We start from the raw sequence: 15,929 nt of genomic DNA on the forward strand, positions 1-15,929 counted from the left end.
TACTTAATATGCATGTGTTTATTATTAAAATTAGCAAAAGTTTTTCTTATTTTTAAAATAAAAAGTTGCAGAAATTCTTTTTTTAAAAGACATTTTATTTAAATTTAATATTACATTTTTTTAAAGTTACATTAAAAATTGATTTCACCAATAAAATTATGTTAAATAAACATAACAATAATGAAAATAATAATGATAATAATAAATAAATAATAATCTTATTATTTATTATTATAGTAACCTAACAATCAGCTTATAGCATTTTGTTATTTTACAATTATTGTTATTATTAATGTTATTTGTATATGTTATTTATACATTTATTTTTTTTTCAATGTATGAATAATTTTAACATAAATTATTTATTTATTTTTTTTAACTTAAAGACGATCAGTGGAAGTTCTTTGATGTTCATAGTCATCCCAAATGTCTTCACTGGATTCTCGTCCTAGACGAGGTGTAAAAGCTTCAGGTTGTTGTCGACTTGTTATGCTTGGAAATTCTGAAAAATATATAAGAAAAATATTAGATAAATAGTCACTTAAGTATGATCATTATTAAGAATTTATAAATTACTTGTAGTTTTTTATATATAAATAGAACATAGTTTAGTTAGTCAAGAGTAAAGTTCCAAGTGTGGATGTTTGACTGAAAAATAAATGTATATATAAGCGATTATCTCTCATGATTGCTGAATCTTACATTTGAATTACAGATAAGAGTGATTCACTTGAGTTGTTAGATGATTTTAAAAAATATTTATTCTATCTAATCATCCTTCCATTTTTTCTCGATCAACTCATGTTTTCAGAGTACATGTTAGTATAACCCAAATATGTAAACTACTTTTACTTTCCCATCTAGATATCGCTGTAGCGGAGCTATAGCGCTAGAAGGGAAAGTATCGTAAATGGTCCAATTTGGGCATATGTAGTTTTTAATGGATCTTATCATTTTGACTCTTAAGGAACCCAAAAAACTTTATGGACATTTTTACAGATGTTCATGCTTGTATTTACATGTGTGTGTTTGGAGTTGGCCTCTAAATCACCTTATATCCCCAGAACTACTGGACTGATTTTGACCAAACTTGGTCAGATTACTTCTATATATGGGCATTGATGCCATTAAGTTTTCAACTTAAAAGGTCAAGGGGGTGAGGCTGTAGAGCAAGGTCACCCTCAGTATCTTGAGATTTCGCCTAATTAAATTTATATTTTTCTTAGGTACATAGTTAACTATTAAAAAATAACAATATTTGCAAATAAACACCTTTACAAAATCACACCACCACACCAAAAAACGCTGTTGTAGTCATCTGCTATGTTGTAACGTTACAGGGGGGTGGTAGAATTAAATAAATGACTAATATTTAAAGTGTAAAAAAATAACTCGGCCTGGCTGGGTCCTGAAATCGATTGCCTGGTTTACTTGGTAACTGGTACGTTAAGCCTTACAGCTGCAACAGCTGTCAATCATAAAAGCAAAATTTGTTCTATGTAAGTTGTGAAATTACATTAGTTTAGTTATCACTTACCAATGCTGCTAGTACTGCCACATTGCAAGAATTAAATGTGGTATGTGCACGCACATTAGTTAGAATCATTGAATTAAATAAACAAAAAAATATTATATTTAAAAAAATAATAAATATTCTAAATTAAGTTGTGTGTGTACATTTGTGTAAGCCATGTACAGAAACAGCGACAGGAACATCAAACTACAATTAGTAATTGTAATGCTTTGGGTATTTTACACACTATCAATTTTAGAATATTGTTTAGTTGATTAAGGGATGTAATAGTTGGGTGTGAAAGATCTTTACTTGCAAGAAGAACAGAATTAATAACCCTATTTTGTCTGACATTCAATTTAGTGATAAAGTGTTCTAACTCAACTATAAGTTGCTCAAAACATAAGTCATGTTTAATTTTATCTTCTAAACTGTGGATATGTTCTGTAACTTGGGAAATTTTTATCGTGCTGTCCTCAAAATTATTTATTGAATTGATGGTGTTATTAAAGCTTGATATAATGGAATGCACAACGGAATATGGATTTAGCAGCATGATGGGAAAGTCCTGCAACTGTGTTGTCAGTTTTTTTTTTTATTGACATTTGGAGAATTTACAGAGAAAAGTGCATTTGAATATGCGTAGTTAAAGTTATATGTAATGTTAAGGTTTATGGTTAGGCATAGTCTTTAACTAGAATTAAATGTAGGGCATTATATAATTTTCGCCATTATATTTTTTCTAATGAATCTGTTGTTTTATTAGAAATCTAATGATACCCTTTTTGGATATATTCCTGTTGTTATTTTATGACAGTGTATTTCAGATGTATATCTGATTACAGCTGAAAGGTCTATCAAAAGACCCTGTGTGATTTACTTTGCAAGAAAAAATATTTTTTCTGAAAGGAAAGAATACTGTTTTGGCTACTAAATTTTGGATACAATTGGAGGTGTTCCTCTATGTTGATTATTAACCCATACTCTCGTAGAGTTATAGATTGATATATGCGATGCGTGGGAACACCAACAACTGAGGTACAACATTTTATAGAAAAAAATTACCTTCGATTTGTATTTTTTAAAAAGTATGTAGTTACAGCCATATATGCATGACACAAACAGTGCCTTTACTCTTGGTTAAACTAAATTAAAAATAACTGTGTATTTTTTCTGTTCTTTTTTTTTTTAATAAGTGACTATTATTTTTAGTAAAGACTGTACATTCATAAATATAAATACATTTATTTTTATTTAGAGGTCAGGTAAATGGAGATTAGGTAAATTTTTTACGGAGATCAGGTAAATGATCTGATAGCCTGTTTTTGTGTCTTGGAAACTTTTTGAGGAAGCCCCAGTAGATGATATTATACTTAAAATGGGAATGTATAATTCAATTATACAGCTACCTTATTTTATATCCAAAGGTACATTAGGATATATTATATTATTACATTTGAGTGTCTCCTATTCCATTTAAGAAGACAAAAGGCACCTTTGTAAGTGGATCTATGGTATAAAAGTCTTCTCTTAATAAAGTTCTAATCTTTATTAAGAGAAAACATCCATAAGTTATATTCTGAGTAAATAAGTAAAAATACCTCAACCCATCGGGTTGGTCTAGTGGTTAACGCGTCTTCCCAAATCAGCTGATTTGGAAGTCGAGAGTTACAGCGTTCAAGTCCTAGTAAAGCCAGTTATTTTTACATGGATTTGAATACTAGATCGTGGATACCGGTGTTCTTTGGTGGTTGGGTTTCAATTAACCACACATCTCAGGAATGGTCGAACTGAGATTGTACAAGACACTTCATTTACACTCATACATATCATCCTATTCATCCTCTGAAGAATTATCTAAACGGTAGTTACCGGAGGCTAAACAGGAAAAAAAAAGTAAAAATACCTTAAATCTAAAATTTTAATTCAAAATTGTAATATATGATTAACATTTTTCATTATTATTAAGTAGACAGTAAGATACAACAAGCTGATGAATATCTACACAAAAGGAAACCCGAACAAATAAAACTGTCAGGTACCATGTTTACAGAAAACTGTAAAAGTAAAAATGAAATAAAAACAAGAATAGCAGTGGGAATACAAGGAGATATTCAACAGAAAGGAACTGAAATTATGCAATAAGTTGGAGGAATGTGTTAGACATGGAAAAGCACTTTGTGAAGTGTTAACATTTGGAATGTATTTCTGTAATCATGTGAAATATGGATACTAAGAAAAATAGAGGTATTTGAAATGTGATCATGTAGAGAGGATTGGAAAAGATTAAATTTTTTTTTACAGATAAACCAAAAAAATAAACTAATGAGGAGAGTTAACAAAAACTTAAAGGTTACTCAGAACAGTTCGAATAGGAACCCTAATTGCTTGGGGAGTAGTATAAAACTAGGACTGATTATAAAAAATAATGCTAGAAGGTAAAAAGTAAAATAGTCTATAAAAAGACTGCATATTTTAAGATAATGTTAAAGGAAATGAATTATTAGTATCTTAAAAGTTTAGCTATGAATATATGGTGCGAGGTACCTGTCTAAGGGAAAATATTTTATGCGATAATGCATAATCCTTCAAAGAGGGCATTTGAACAACAATTTTACCCTGCTAAAAGAAAAAAGAATGATAAATTAAAGTGTTATCTTCAAATTGTAAAAAATTAAAAAGAAATGAAATGTATTATTTTTTTAATTTGTAATAATTTTAAATTGATTTTATTTATTCATTTAAATAATTTTGCACCTTCACCATTAAAAAAATTTTTTTTTTGATATTTATATATATATATATATATATATATAATATAATATGTGTTTAAATAGAGGTATCATATAATTAAAAAATTTGCTGCATTCGGAAACAATATAAAGCAATTTTTTTAAAAATATTGTTTTCTCATGAGAAAACATTTTTTTTATTTCTTTTTAAAATTATAGATTATAACTTTTATAATTCTGTTTATTTATGCGTAGTTGTTTCGTGTTTTTCTGTGGTGATTAATGGTTTTATACATATTATGGTGATGAAAGATTAATTGAAGTTATAAAGAATGAAGTCAGATGTTTAGTTATTACATTTTCTCATACTTTTATAATATATTTTGACCTATTTTACATTTTTATTGGTTATTATTTATACACGTAATGAATCAAAAATGTTCCTTCAAAATTATTTTATTAAATGTTATTCCTCCTTGTTTGAAAGATTGATCATATTTTACAAATATAAAATATTTACTAAATATATACATTTACGTACACTCATTAGCATTACAGCTAATAATAATCAACCAAAAGACCGATTACTCGCCTCGCCAAATAAATCGATCAGACGTTTGTCTGCTGAAATTAATATGTCTAAATCAACTGTTCATCGGGCGACCAAACGATTACAATTACGACCTTATCGCATTCAAAAAGGTTCATCAACTTCTTGAGCCCGACGAAGAAAAACGGCTACAATATTGTCAACGGTTCCGTCGATTTCTGCGCGAGGGAATTAATGTTATGGATTCGTTATTTTTCACAGATAAAGCACGGTTTCATTCGGATGGCGACGTAAACAGCCAAACAGTAGAATTTGGAGCGCTGAAAATCCCCACGTTTATCACGAAAAAGAATTACACCCGCAGAAGTCGGGCGTGTGGTGCGCGATATCTCGGAAGAAAATAATCGGTCCTATTTTTTTCGAGTACACCATTAATGCAGAACGATATCAGGATATTTTATTTCAGTTCATCGCACTCTTGGAAGAGGAAAACAGACACTGCCGGCTACAACATGACGGTGCGATATCGCACTACGCAGGTTCAACTTCTGATTTCGTCGAGGAATTCTTTGGTAATCGTGTTATCGGTCGAGGCTTGTGGCCACCAAGATCTCCAGATTTGACTGCGGCGGATTTTTTTCTACGGGGTTACCTCAAAGAAAAAGCCTACAGCAACAAACCACGAACATTTGAACGATTGAAAATCAATATTGAACAAGCTGTATTAAATATCCAGCCACAAACTTTGAAAAACGTTGCAAGAAACGCTGTAAAAAGAATTGAAGCTTGTATTCAAGAAGATGGCGGCCACTTCCAACATTTACTCTAAATGTAAGGTAATGGATGGTAATAATAGAAATTACATTTACATTTACACATGCCTTTTTATTATTTCAATACCTACCAATATAAGGTTGGGTTGTGTTTTATATGGAACACCTGTATTTTACGTTTGGCAGAGTGCTGCGTACATTGTGAAGGTGGGAATTTCGAATAATTACTGTAACTGAAGTTTGTTATCCTGTTATTAATTATAATTTCATGCATTTTATTCTTTTGTTTTGCTATATTAAGAATAATGTTTTAGGTACAGAAAGAATAACACGATTTTCTATCTATTTTTCGTCTGTTTTGCTTCAATAAAAAAAACATTTTTAAAAGTTTTTATTTGCTTTTTATTGACTGTATTTACATTAATTTTCTCATAATTAAATTCTCCGCAAGTTTTATTACTAAATGTTTCGCATTTATTAGTTATTTAATAAAGGTATTGTATTACAAACCTAAAAAAAAACTTTTTTCGATACATAATTTTGTGTTTTACGTCCGATATCTTAAAAACTACTGGAGTTACAGTTCTGGGAGCTGTTTTATCCTATTTTCCAGGTTAAATTACATAAGAAACCACCAACTTTATTCCTTAATTTTAGCCCCAAAGATTACAGTAGGGGTTCTTTTTATTAGGACTGAAATCTGGGCGAAATCTTTCGCTAGCCGTAACTCAAAAACAAAGCGTTTCCAGACCTATGTTTGTATGAGGTTTTTCATTTTTTTCATCAGTAGAATACGTCCTGAAAGTTTCTCTGTTTCTTCGTGGGACACTGTATATATTTTTTTATTATAATTTTTTTTAGTATTTCATTATTGAACTGCTATTTAAGTGAAACTGTAGACCATTTTTGAAATTATCTATGAAAAATACTAAATATTTGCAATTTTTGTTGAATTTTCACATTGCAAATTTTTTTTACGTCAAATTTTGTTTTTGTATCCTTTTAAATAATGCATCACAATCCACCCTTTCCGTTTAAAATTGTTAAGTTTGAACTAAACAATATTCTGTTTAAAGTGGAGTTCAGGTCAATAACTAGGAACTCCACCAGTTTCTTGTGGAATGCATACGTTATGCGTCGTAAATTTAAATTGCCCAGGAATTTTCCTCAAATCCTGGGCAATAATAAAGAAGTTTTAGACCGGCTGTTTTTATTTCTCCGGGGTGCTAATATTTTACATACTTTTTTATACTGTTTTTCGAATTTTTTTTAGTAGTTGTATGTTTTTGAGTTTTAACATTTAGTTTATGTTTTTTTTTCTTTATTTTTAATATTTTAGTTTTTTTGATTTTGTTTCTAAATTTCTACTTTAAGTTTTCATTTTGTTTTAATTTTTTTATTCTATTGTTTTTGTATTTATATTTCATGTTTTTCCGGGCGTTTTTATTTAATTTTTAATTGTGAATTTTTAAAATTTAGTTTTTTAAAACATATACATCGTGTTCGGGCGATGATAACGCCGAAGCGTTTTTCGCCCAGAAAAAAAAAACTAAAAAAAAAAACTTTCGCTTGAAGTGAAATGAAGGAATCGAAACGTTTCAGGATGTTGCATTATACGTCTCAAATATTCATCTTTGGTCCTTTACTCTTTTTTTTTAAATTCATTACATGGATGAAGATTTTACTTTAAGCATTTTACTTTTTAAAACCCTGATTATATACTTAGATCTTTCGAGAAATTTGATTATCCAAACTAGATATAATTTCAACAGATTAAACGGTTATATGATAATTGAACTATCAAGTGTATTTTAAAGTTCAGATTTTTAAAAACGAAAAGAAAATACAAACTGATAAAAATTTGATTAATGTACAAAGAAGACTGTTATTTTTATGTCTTCTGTGTATAAAATTACATATAGATATTAATATATACTAATACTAACCTCTAAGAGTGACCAATGCCCATGGTGATTCAAATGAATCTCGTTTTTGTAGTCTTCCAAGTCGGGGTCCAAACCAAAGACCATTTTGGGTATTATCTGCAGCTGCATTATTGCCGATGTTTTGTTTACCACCGCTTCGACCGATTCTAGGGAACGGTACAAGTCCTTGACGTTTCATAAATCCTTGTAATGTATTTGAATCTGTTTTTAAAACAAATATATTAATTTAATATTTATTTTGTATGAAAACATTTTTTTAACTGAAATATATTATGGTCGTTCAAAAATTAAAGAGATTCCGCTAACAGCGGAAAAATTATTTAATAGAATAAATTAAAATTGTTTGATGTTCAAGTTGGCACCCCTGAAGTAGTAAATATCAGCTGATCGAAAAGAATTCCTTTTATTATAACCTCTTTTGTATATTTCAAAATGTCGGGTACGATTGAAGTGTATACTTTGAAAGAACAGCGTGATATGAGAAGATTTTTATTTTTTGAGGTTGAAAACTGTTTAAATTTCATTCGTGATTGTTAAAAATAGTATGGTAAATAATTTATTAACCTTTAAAATTTGCATAAATGGATCGAACAGTTTAAATCGGACGGAACAAATGCAACCGATATTCATCGTACTGGAAGACCTATGGAAATTTTGACTGAGCTTTGCAAAGTCTCATTAATGATCTTATCTACAAGGATAGACGGATGGAAATATGGGTCCTTACAGCTCAAAAGATTCAGGAAGCTAATAAAACGTTGGATCGTGAGGTGTTGTTACATTCAGCTTATAGTCCCGATCTTGTATCATCAGATTTTTTGTTAGTTTGGTCTTCTCAAAGAATTTTTTCGTGGCACCAAGTTCGGCTGTAGTGAGAGGGTAAAGAATGACTCTGACATCGAGGTGAACTACTGGAATATGAAAGCTTACAGAAAGATGGGCCAAATGCTTAAATATGGGTAAGGTATTATGTTGAAAAGTAGCCTTTGTTTCATTGTCGTTGAATAAATTATATCTTTTTTATAGTCTTCTTAACTATATATATAAAATTAAAGAAAAATGCTATTTTCTTTAATTAATTATATGTAATTAATTGCATTTTTATATTTTTTTAGGTTTCAAATATTCGACAGTAGTTACAAATTCCTGCTGATACAAAATAACATAATGAAAAATTTAATTAAACAAAATTTTAATTAATCATGGTAAGATATGTATGTATTATTATTATTATATTCTATACGTATTTAATATAATATATTAAAATATACTCAATAGTAAAACCTGTCCACAACTGAATTAAAAACTTTATAATAATTTTGTTAAGCATAGTCTATTCGTATAGTATATAATTATAGCTAATATATAAAAAAAACCGCTTCCCAACAATTGAATTTGAAACGTACATGCACTTTCAGAATTAATTTTCATCATAAGGAACTCGTGTAATTCGTCATAATTATATTTGTCATATTTATAATCAAAATTTCAGATGTTAATTTTTTTCGTTTTTAATATTTGCGTATTTATAACAGCTGGTCGTAATATATTAAAAATGCAAATATTAAAAATTCCAAAAAAATTAACACGTGAGGTTTTGATTATAGTTACAAATATGACAAATTACATGAGTACCTGAGGATGGAGATTAATTCCGAAAGCGCTTGAACGTTTCAAATTCAATTATTGGTAAACGGTTTTTTATATATTAACTATAATTACCTCTCTTTTTAATTCGCACAACATAACATTACTCATGATTGCGTACTGTAATTTTTACCAATTACATTACATACTATCCTTGTGATAAATTGTAATGTTTTACACTGTTTCTTCCCTTAAAATTCCATTATTATTTTAATGGTAGGATTTCGCATAAAAAATATGGAAAAAACTTTCTGAAAGGCTCTGTACACAGGATGTTTCTAAAATGCTGGGCTGGTTATACTTTTTCGGATTCTGCTTGTAAAACTAAACAAAAAATATCTATGGAAAAATGGTGATTTTTCCTTCGTTCTTCCCCTGTCCACCATTTTGTTATTTTTATATAAAAATTTATATCTCAAGTTCGAATTGACGAATCACATTAATATTTGGTAAGCGTCTTGGTAATAAAGTTTTAAAATTGGCAAAAAATCAGGACTTAAATACCTTTGCAAATTAGAAAATGGCGGCCATGTTTATTTTCCAATCCGTTATATTTCTGTAAATATTGTTTTTTTTTTTTTTTTAATTTGTTAACTGCTAAAATATTAAGCCTTTTATCTTGTACAAAATGACATTATTTTTTAAAACCGGTAAACAAATAGCCGAATTATGGCAGAAAATTGATGTAATTTTGTGTCTGTTTTCATGTCCTCCACTTTACGACGTTCAATTCGATTATATATTAATTGTTTTTATTTATTTTTAATTCTAGTATTATAAATTAGTATGAAATTAAGTAATAATTTTTTTCACAATAATAGACCTAATAATTAAAAAAAAATAAAACAACTACCTGTGATAATCTTTCGTTAATTATTGTAGAATATTAGGTATATATATATATATATATATATATATATATATATATATATTTAAATAAACAGTTAACAATTGTTAAAAGTTATAAGGGATATTCAAAGTCTATATCATTAGAAATTACATAAGTGTCTAGTCTTTTTCTGAGAGATTGTCTTAACCGTTCAAACATTCCGGGAGTATTTGTAATTTCTTGAAATTCATTTTGGATTCTTTGTTGAAGATCCTCAATGTTAAGTTGAATAAACAACAATATGTTTCAAATGGCAGGTGATACGGCAGGCCGGGGCACTGGCCCTCTGCGGCCTATCCAATCTTCAAGGAAAGTTTCATGCAGGAAATCTGATATCGAACGACTGAAATGTGCTAGAGCTCCATCGTGGTGAAACCACATATTTCCTCTTAATTGTAGAGGTAGACCTTCCAAAAAATGTGGAAGATTTTCGGTTAAAAGTTTTAGTAAAATGACAGGACACAAAAGATAGTCATTAAAAATACCTGCCCATATGTTCAAGGAAAATATTTGTTAATGACTATTTTGGAAGGTACCATGAGAATTCTTATCGCTTCAGATACGCTGGTTGTGATAGTTTTGAACACCATTACTGCTGAAAAAACTTCATTTTTACATTGTTAATATGATTAACTGTAATAGTCGCTGTTTAAAATTATTCAAAAGTGAAAAATTAATTTCAATTGTTTTATTATTATTTAATATTATATCTTATTGTGAAAAAAATTATTATTTAATTTGGTATTAATTTATAATACTAGAATTAAAAATAAATAAAAACAATTAATATTTAATCGAATTGAACGTAAACTGGAGGACATGAAAACAAACACAAAATTACAATATACATTTTCTTCTATAATTCGACTATTTTTTAACCGCTTTTAAAACACAAAATGTCATTTCGTTCAAAATTAAAGTCTTAATATTTTAGAAAATACATTAAATTCTTATAAAACTAATATTTACCGAGATATAACGGATTGAAAAATAAACATGGCCGCCATTTTGTAATTTGAAAAGGTATTTAATTCCGGATTTTTTGATAAATTTTAACCTTTATTACTAATACGCTTATCAAATATTAATGTGATTCGTATATCCCGAATTTGAGATATAAAGTTTTGTATAAAAAGAACAAAATGGCGGACGGTGGAGAACGAAATAAATCATTTTTCCTTAGGATATTTTTTGTTTAGTTTTACAAATAGAATCCGAAAAAGTACAGCCAGCCCACCATTTTAGAAATACTCTCTCTCTGTGTGTGTGTGTGTGTATATATATATATATATATATATATATATATATTTATGTCTTGTATATAAAACATAAGATAATAGTATACATTTTTACATGCTGTTAATTCATACATTTTCACACATCACCATTTTTTCTATTTTTAGATTTTTTCTATTACTTTATGAAAACCAAAAAAGTATAATACTTTGATTACGTAAAAATTTTTTAAATTTTATTTTTATATAGAATTTTCTTGATTCTGTTTTGGACAGGTTTTATTATGACATAGCTAAATAGTAATTAAAATATTAATTTAATGGAAGCTGCCTTTATTCCTGTGTTCTGTACAGTTTTATGTGAAGCAAAAAAAAAAAAAAAAAAAATAGAAGCCAATGTCGAACGTTCCGTATTAGATTCGACATCATTAAATCATTTTTAACACATATTTAACCTCTTACCACTTTGTTGATTATATTCTGATCGGCCAACTCTAGGGAAAGTATTTAAACCCATTATTCGATAATCCTCTGTTTCAGTGGTTTGGGGTGCAGTAACCGGTTTTGTTTGATAGATGATATCCGGTTGGGTAAAGAAAATTCCACCTTCTTGAAACAGATGCTTACCGGTTGTATCCAGCAACCACGTGTCAGGACCACCCCTTCCTACCCGTGGAAATGGAAATAAACCTGACGGTCCACCTGCTTCTCTCTTGTTCTTGTTAGATATCCCACCGTCTTCATCTGTATAAATAAATAAATAAAAAAAGTTAATAGATATTAAAATGGTTATCAAATACATTTATACATTTTATTACACGTTTAATCTTATAATAGACCAGTCAGTCGATGGTCCTTCGAGAAAATTTTGATGGTACGCAGAAAAATTTGAATGTTATTTCGATTTTTATGTTTCATTAATAACAAAGGAAATATAATATTCAAAGAAATTCTTATATTGTAAATGAGAATTCTTGTAAGTTTTTAATACATTTTCATTGGACAATTATTACAAAGTTACAAACTCGTTAAAAATGATAAAAGCACGACCCGGATACACCGGTAAAACCATACAATACGTCGAACAGCTATTTCATACAGTTCAAGCATTAAGCGTCTGATGTCTGATTTTTATTTTTATAATAAAACTAGAAGACTATATATATATATATATATATATATATATATATATATATATATATATATATATAGAGAGAGAGAGAGAGAGAGAGTTTAAATGAGTACAATTGAAAATTTGTTAAAAAAATTAAAAAACTGAATTTCACAAATTTTACCTTTCACTTATTCTCCTTCCTCTTTTCCCTTTCACCCTTCTCCCTCACCCCTCTCCAAGTTCCTTTTTACCCTTTCCCGTTTTCCCCCTTTTCTCTTTCCACCTTTTCCCCGTTTTTCCTTATGCCCGCGCGTAAATCGGTCCATTAGTTTTTTGGTCTTTAGCGGACATACATACGAATATGCCTTTTATATATATATATATATATATATAATAAAATAGTCTGTTTGTATATTTGTTTGTTAGTTTCGTAAATATCTCGACACCGGCCCCACCTAGCGGGTATAGTTATTGCAAAAATATTTCTTTTCTCGTAACTAATATTCATATTCTGAATATGAACCAAATCGGTCCATAAATATAATTTTTGTAAATATCTCAACCCCAGCAGTATCTAGGGGGTTCCTTTTTTGCAGAGATAATTCTTCCATGTATTCTGAATATGAGGAAAATCGGACCGTAAATACAATTTTTCGAAATATCTCGACGCCAGCGCCACCTTTCTTTCTTTTTCCTGTTTAGCCTCCGGTAACTACCGTTTAGATAATTCTTCAGAGGATGAATGAGGATGATATGTATGAGTGTAAATGAAGTGTAGTCTTGTACATTCTCAGTTCGACCATTCCTGAGATGTGTGGTTAATTGAAACCCAACCATCAAAGAACACCGGTATCCACGATCTAGTATTCAAATCCGTGTAAAAATAACTGGCTTTACTAGGACTTGAACGCTGGAACTCTCGACTTCCAAATCAGCTGATTTGGGAAGACGCGTTCACCACTAGACCAACCCGGTGGTCTGCCAGCGTCACCTAGTGGGTCCACACTAATTCAGAAACCTTCCCTGGCGTGCGTTCAACCATTCCCCAAAGTTTCAACGCTATCGGATGAACGGTTTAGGAACTCGTAAGAGACATACAGACAGACAAACATTCATTTTTTTATATATATATAGATGATTTTATTTTTTTATAAAACGATAACAAAAGTGTAAATTATATTCTTTATAAAATTTATTTATAAAGAAGTAGTGATACCTAACAAAAAAAATTTAAAAGAGAATTATTTAAAAATATTGATCGTTTCTCATTTCGAGTCTGGAATATAATACAGTTGCCAAAGCTACCTTGATTTTAATAGCCTTTTAAGTGATGAAGAAAATTACAAAACAATTTTTTTAATAATAAAAATTAAAAAAGAGCAATATATATTTTAGAGTTATGGAATAAATTTTAAGAAAACCTTTTCTATAAATATTTTTAAATAGGTTATGCTTAACAAATTTCCTTATGTAAAATTAAATTTTAGATTTGCTTCTGTAGTAAATTTGCTTCTATAGGTAAATCTATAACCTCCTTCAATAGAGGTTAAAATAAGAAAAACAAAATTTGAAAAGACTTTTCTGCATTTTGGGTCCGGGGTGTAAAATTAAAAAAAAATTGTCGAAATTTGTTAATAGTTCTATAGATGAAGTATAAACTTTTTTTAAAAAAAAAAGAAAAATATTTAAACCGAAGGGAGATAGAGCGAATGAACAAAAAAACATATATTTCAATTTTAAGAAGTGAGGTTGGTTTTGGAAGCATTTTTTTGTTATTTATACAGAATGATTCTACGTTGCACGGAAATCTCTTAGGAGGTGATTCTATAATAAAAAATAAAAAAAAGGTTCATATAAAAATTGATCAGAAAACGGTTCGTTAGCGAGTTTCGGCTTGCGAAACATCTAGTCTTGCTTTCTGATTTTGTCGTAAAATTAAACCGTATTAAAAATCTTGAGTTACAAATGAGGGGGTCTTTAGAGAAAAATAAAAATTTAGTGATTTTTATTATTTTTAAATCTATTTTTTATTCATTTTTACTTCCTTGTACGAAGTAAAGGAAGTATTATGATCACGAAAAATTACGGTTTTCAGATTTCAACGGTAATATCCATTTTGACCATCCCTGAATCCATTTTGAGTAGTTTTGGCGTGACGTCTACACTATGACGTCTACATATGTATTCATAACTCAAAAATTATTAGCTGTAGGTTGTTGAAATTTTGGATTTAGGACTATTGTAACATCTAGTTTTGCACCTCCCCTTTTGATTGCAATCGACTGGACCAAAAGTGTCCAAAAAATCCCAAAATCTAATCAACTGCACTAATAAGTCCTCATTGAGAGCTTTTCAACTATATATCATCATAAGTGGTACTTATTTTCACTGGTTCCAGAGTTATAGCCAAATAAAAGTTTAATTAATGGCATATTTGGATCTTACAACGGGAAAGCACATCGGTTCGATTCTGACTTCATATGCATATATTTACATTTTTTTTTTAAAATTTATTTATTGATTTATTAATAATTATTTATCTCTGACTGTAAAAAAAATACAATAAATAATAATTCAATAACAATAAACCAAAAAAAAAATCGGAAGTTATTAGTGAAATAAAATTTTATGTACTTTTCATTTTAATTCAAACATTTTTAAGAGGTTAATAATTATTAATAAATCGTGATATTTAAATTTAAAAAAAAAGTTAAAAAAAATGTATGTATATGAAATCGATTTATTGGCGATTTTTTCCTACCTTCTTAAAGAATTGAAAAAAAAAATGATCAATGCCTTATATATAGAAATATTTGAGCCAAATTTGAAGAAATTGGTTGGGTTAATTTTGAGATATAAGAACAAAAGTAATGCGTTACACAAATGGTTTTTTTTTTTTTTTATACAGATGAACTAGTTGGACCTTAAAACGTAAAGATTTGCAAAAAAACCGTTACCACATCTTTGACATGATCATCGTAATTTTTCTTTTAATATATCTATTTTAGCTATATTCGCCGGGAAAGTAAAATTGATTGGTCGTCATTTTGGTTAATGTTGTTATAGCCTAATATATTTTTGGTCTATGGGAACTCGGGGTATGGTGGTCTTATATTGAAAATAAATTGTTTCAAGATAAGACCATACATTAAAACTCTTTTTTTCAATGTTTAGCAGTTGAAAAGTTATTTAAGGGTTCCCAAACTTTTTATTAATCTTTGTATAGAAAACTGATACCGATCAATTTTTACTTCCTTGTACAAAAATAAAGAATGTTTTGTGATCGCAAAAAATTTCGGTTTTCAGATTTCAACGGAAATATCCTTTTTGACCATACCTGAATCCAATTTTTGACTAGTTTCGGCGTGACGTCTGTACGTACGTACGTATCTCGCATAACTCAAAAACGATTAGCCGTAGAATGTTGAAATTTTGGATTTTGGACTGTTGTAACATCTAGTTGTGGACTTCCTATTTTGATTGCAATCGACTAAACCAAAAGTGTCCAAAAAGCTCAAAATCCAAAAACG

General features: G+C 28.9%; 1 protein-coding gene across 1 annotated transcript in view; it reads right to left on the reverse strand.

Moving 5' to 3' along the window:
* Window positions 1-268: 268 nt before the first annotated feature.
* The window catches only part of Capa (cardio acceleratory peptide capability), a 48,118-nt gene continuing 32,457 nt past the window's right edge, over window positions 269-15,929 (reverse strand). Inside the window, exons 2-4 of the mRNA XM_075378516.1 lie at window positions 11,748-12,029; window positions 7,515-7,715; window positions 269-502 (exon numbers count right to left, since the gene is read on the reverse strand). Of these exons, the coding sequence (XP_075234631.1) occupies window positions 381-502; window positions 7,515-7,715; window positions 11,748-12,029 (605 nt within the window). The 3' untranslated portion in view covers window positions 269-380. The remainder of the gene's footprint in view (window positions 503-7,514; window positions 7,716-11,747; window positions 12,030-15,929) is intronic.

Source organism: Lycorma delicatula, chromosome 11 (genome assembly GCF_047948215.1).
Source record: "Lycorma delicatula isolate Av1 chromosome 11, ASM4794821v1, whole genome shotgun sequence".
Classification (NCBI taxonomy): Eukaryota; Metazoa; Arthropoda; class Insecta; order Hemiptera; family Fulgoridae; genus Lycorma; species Lycorma delicatula.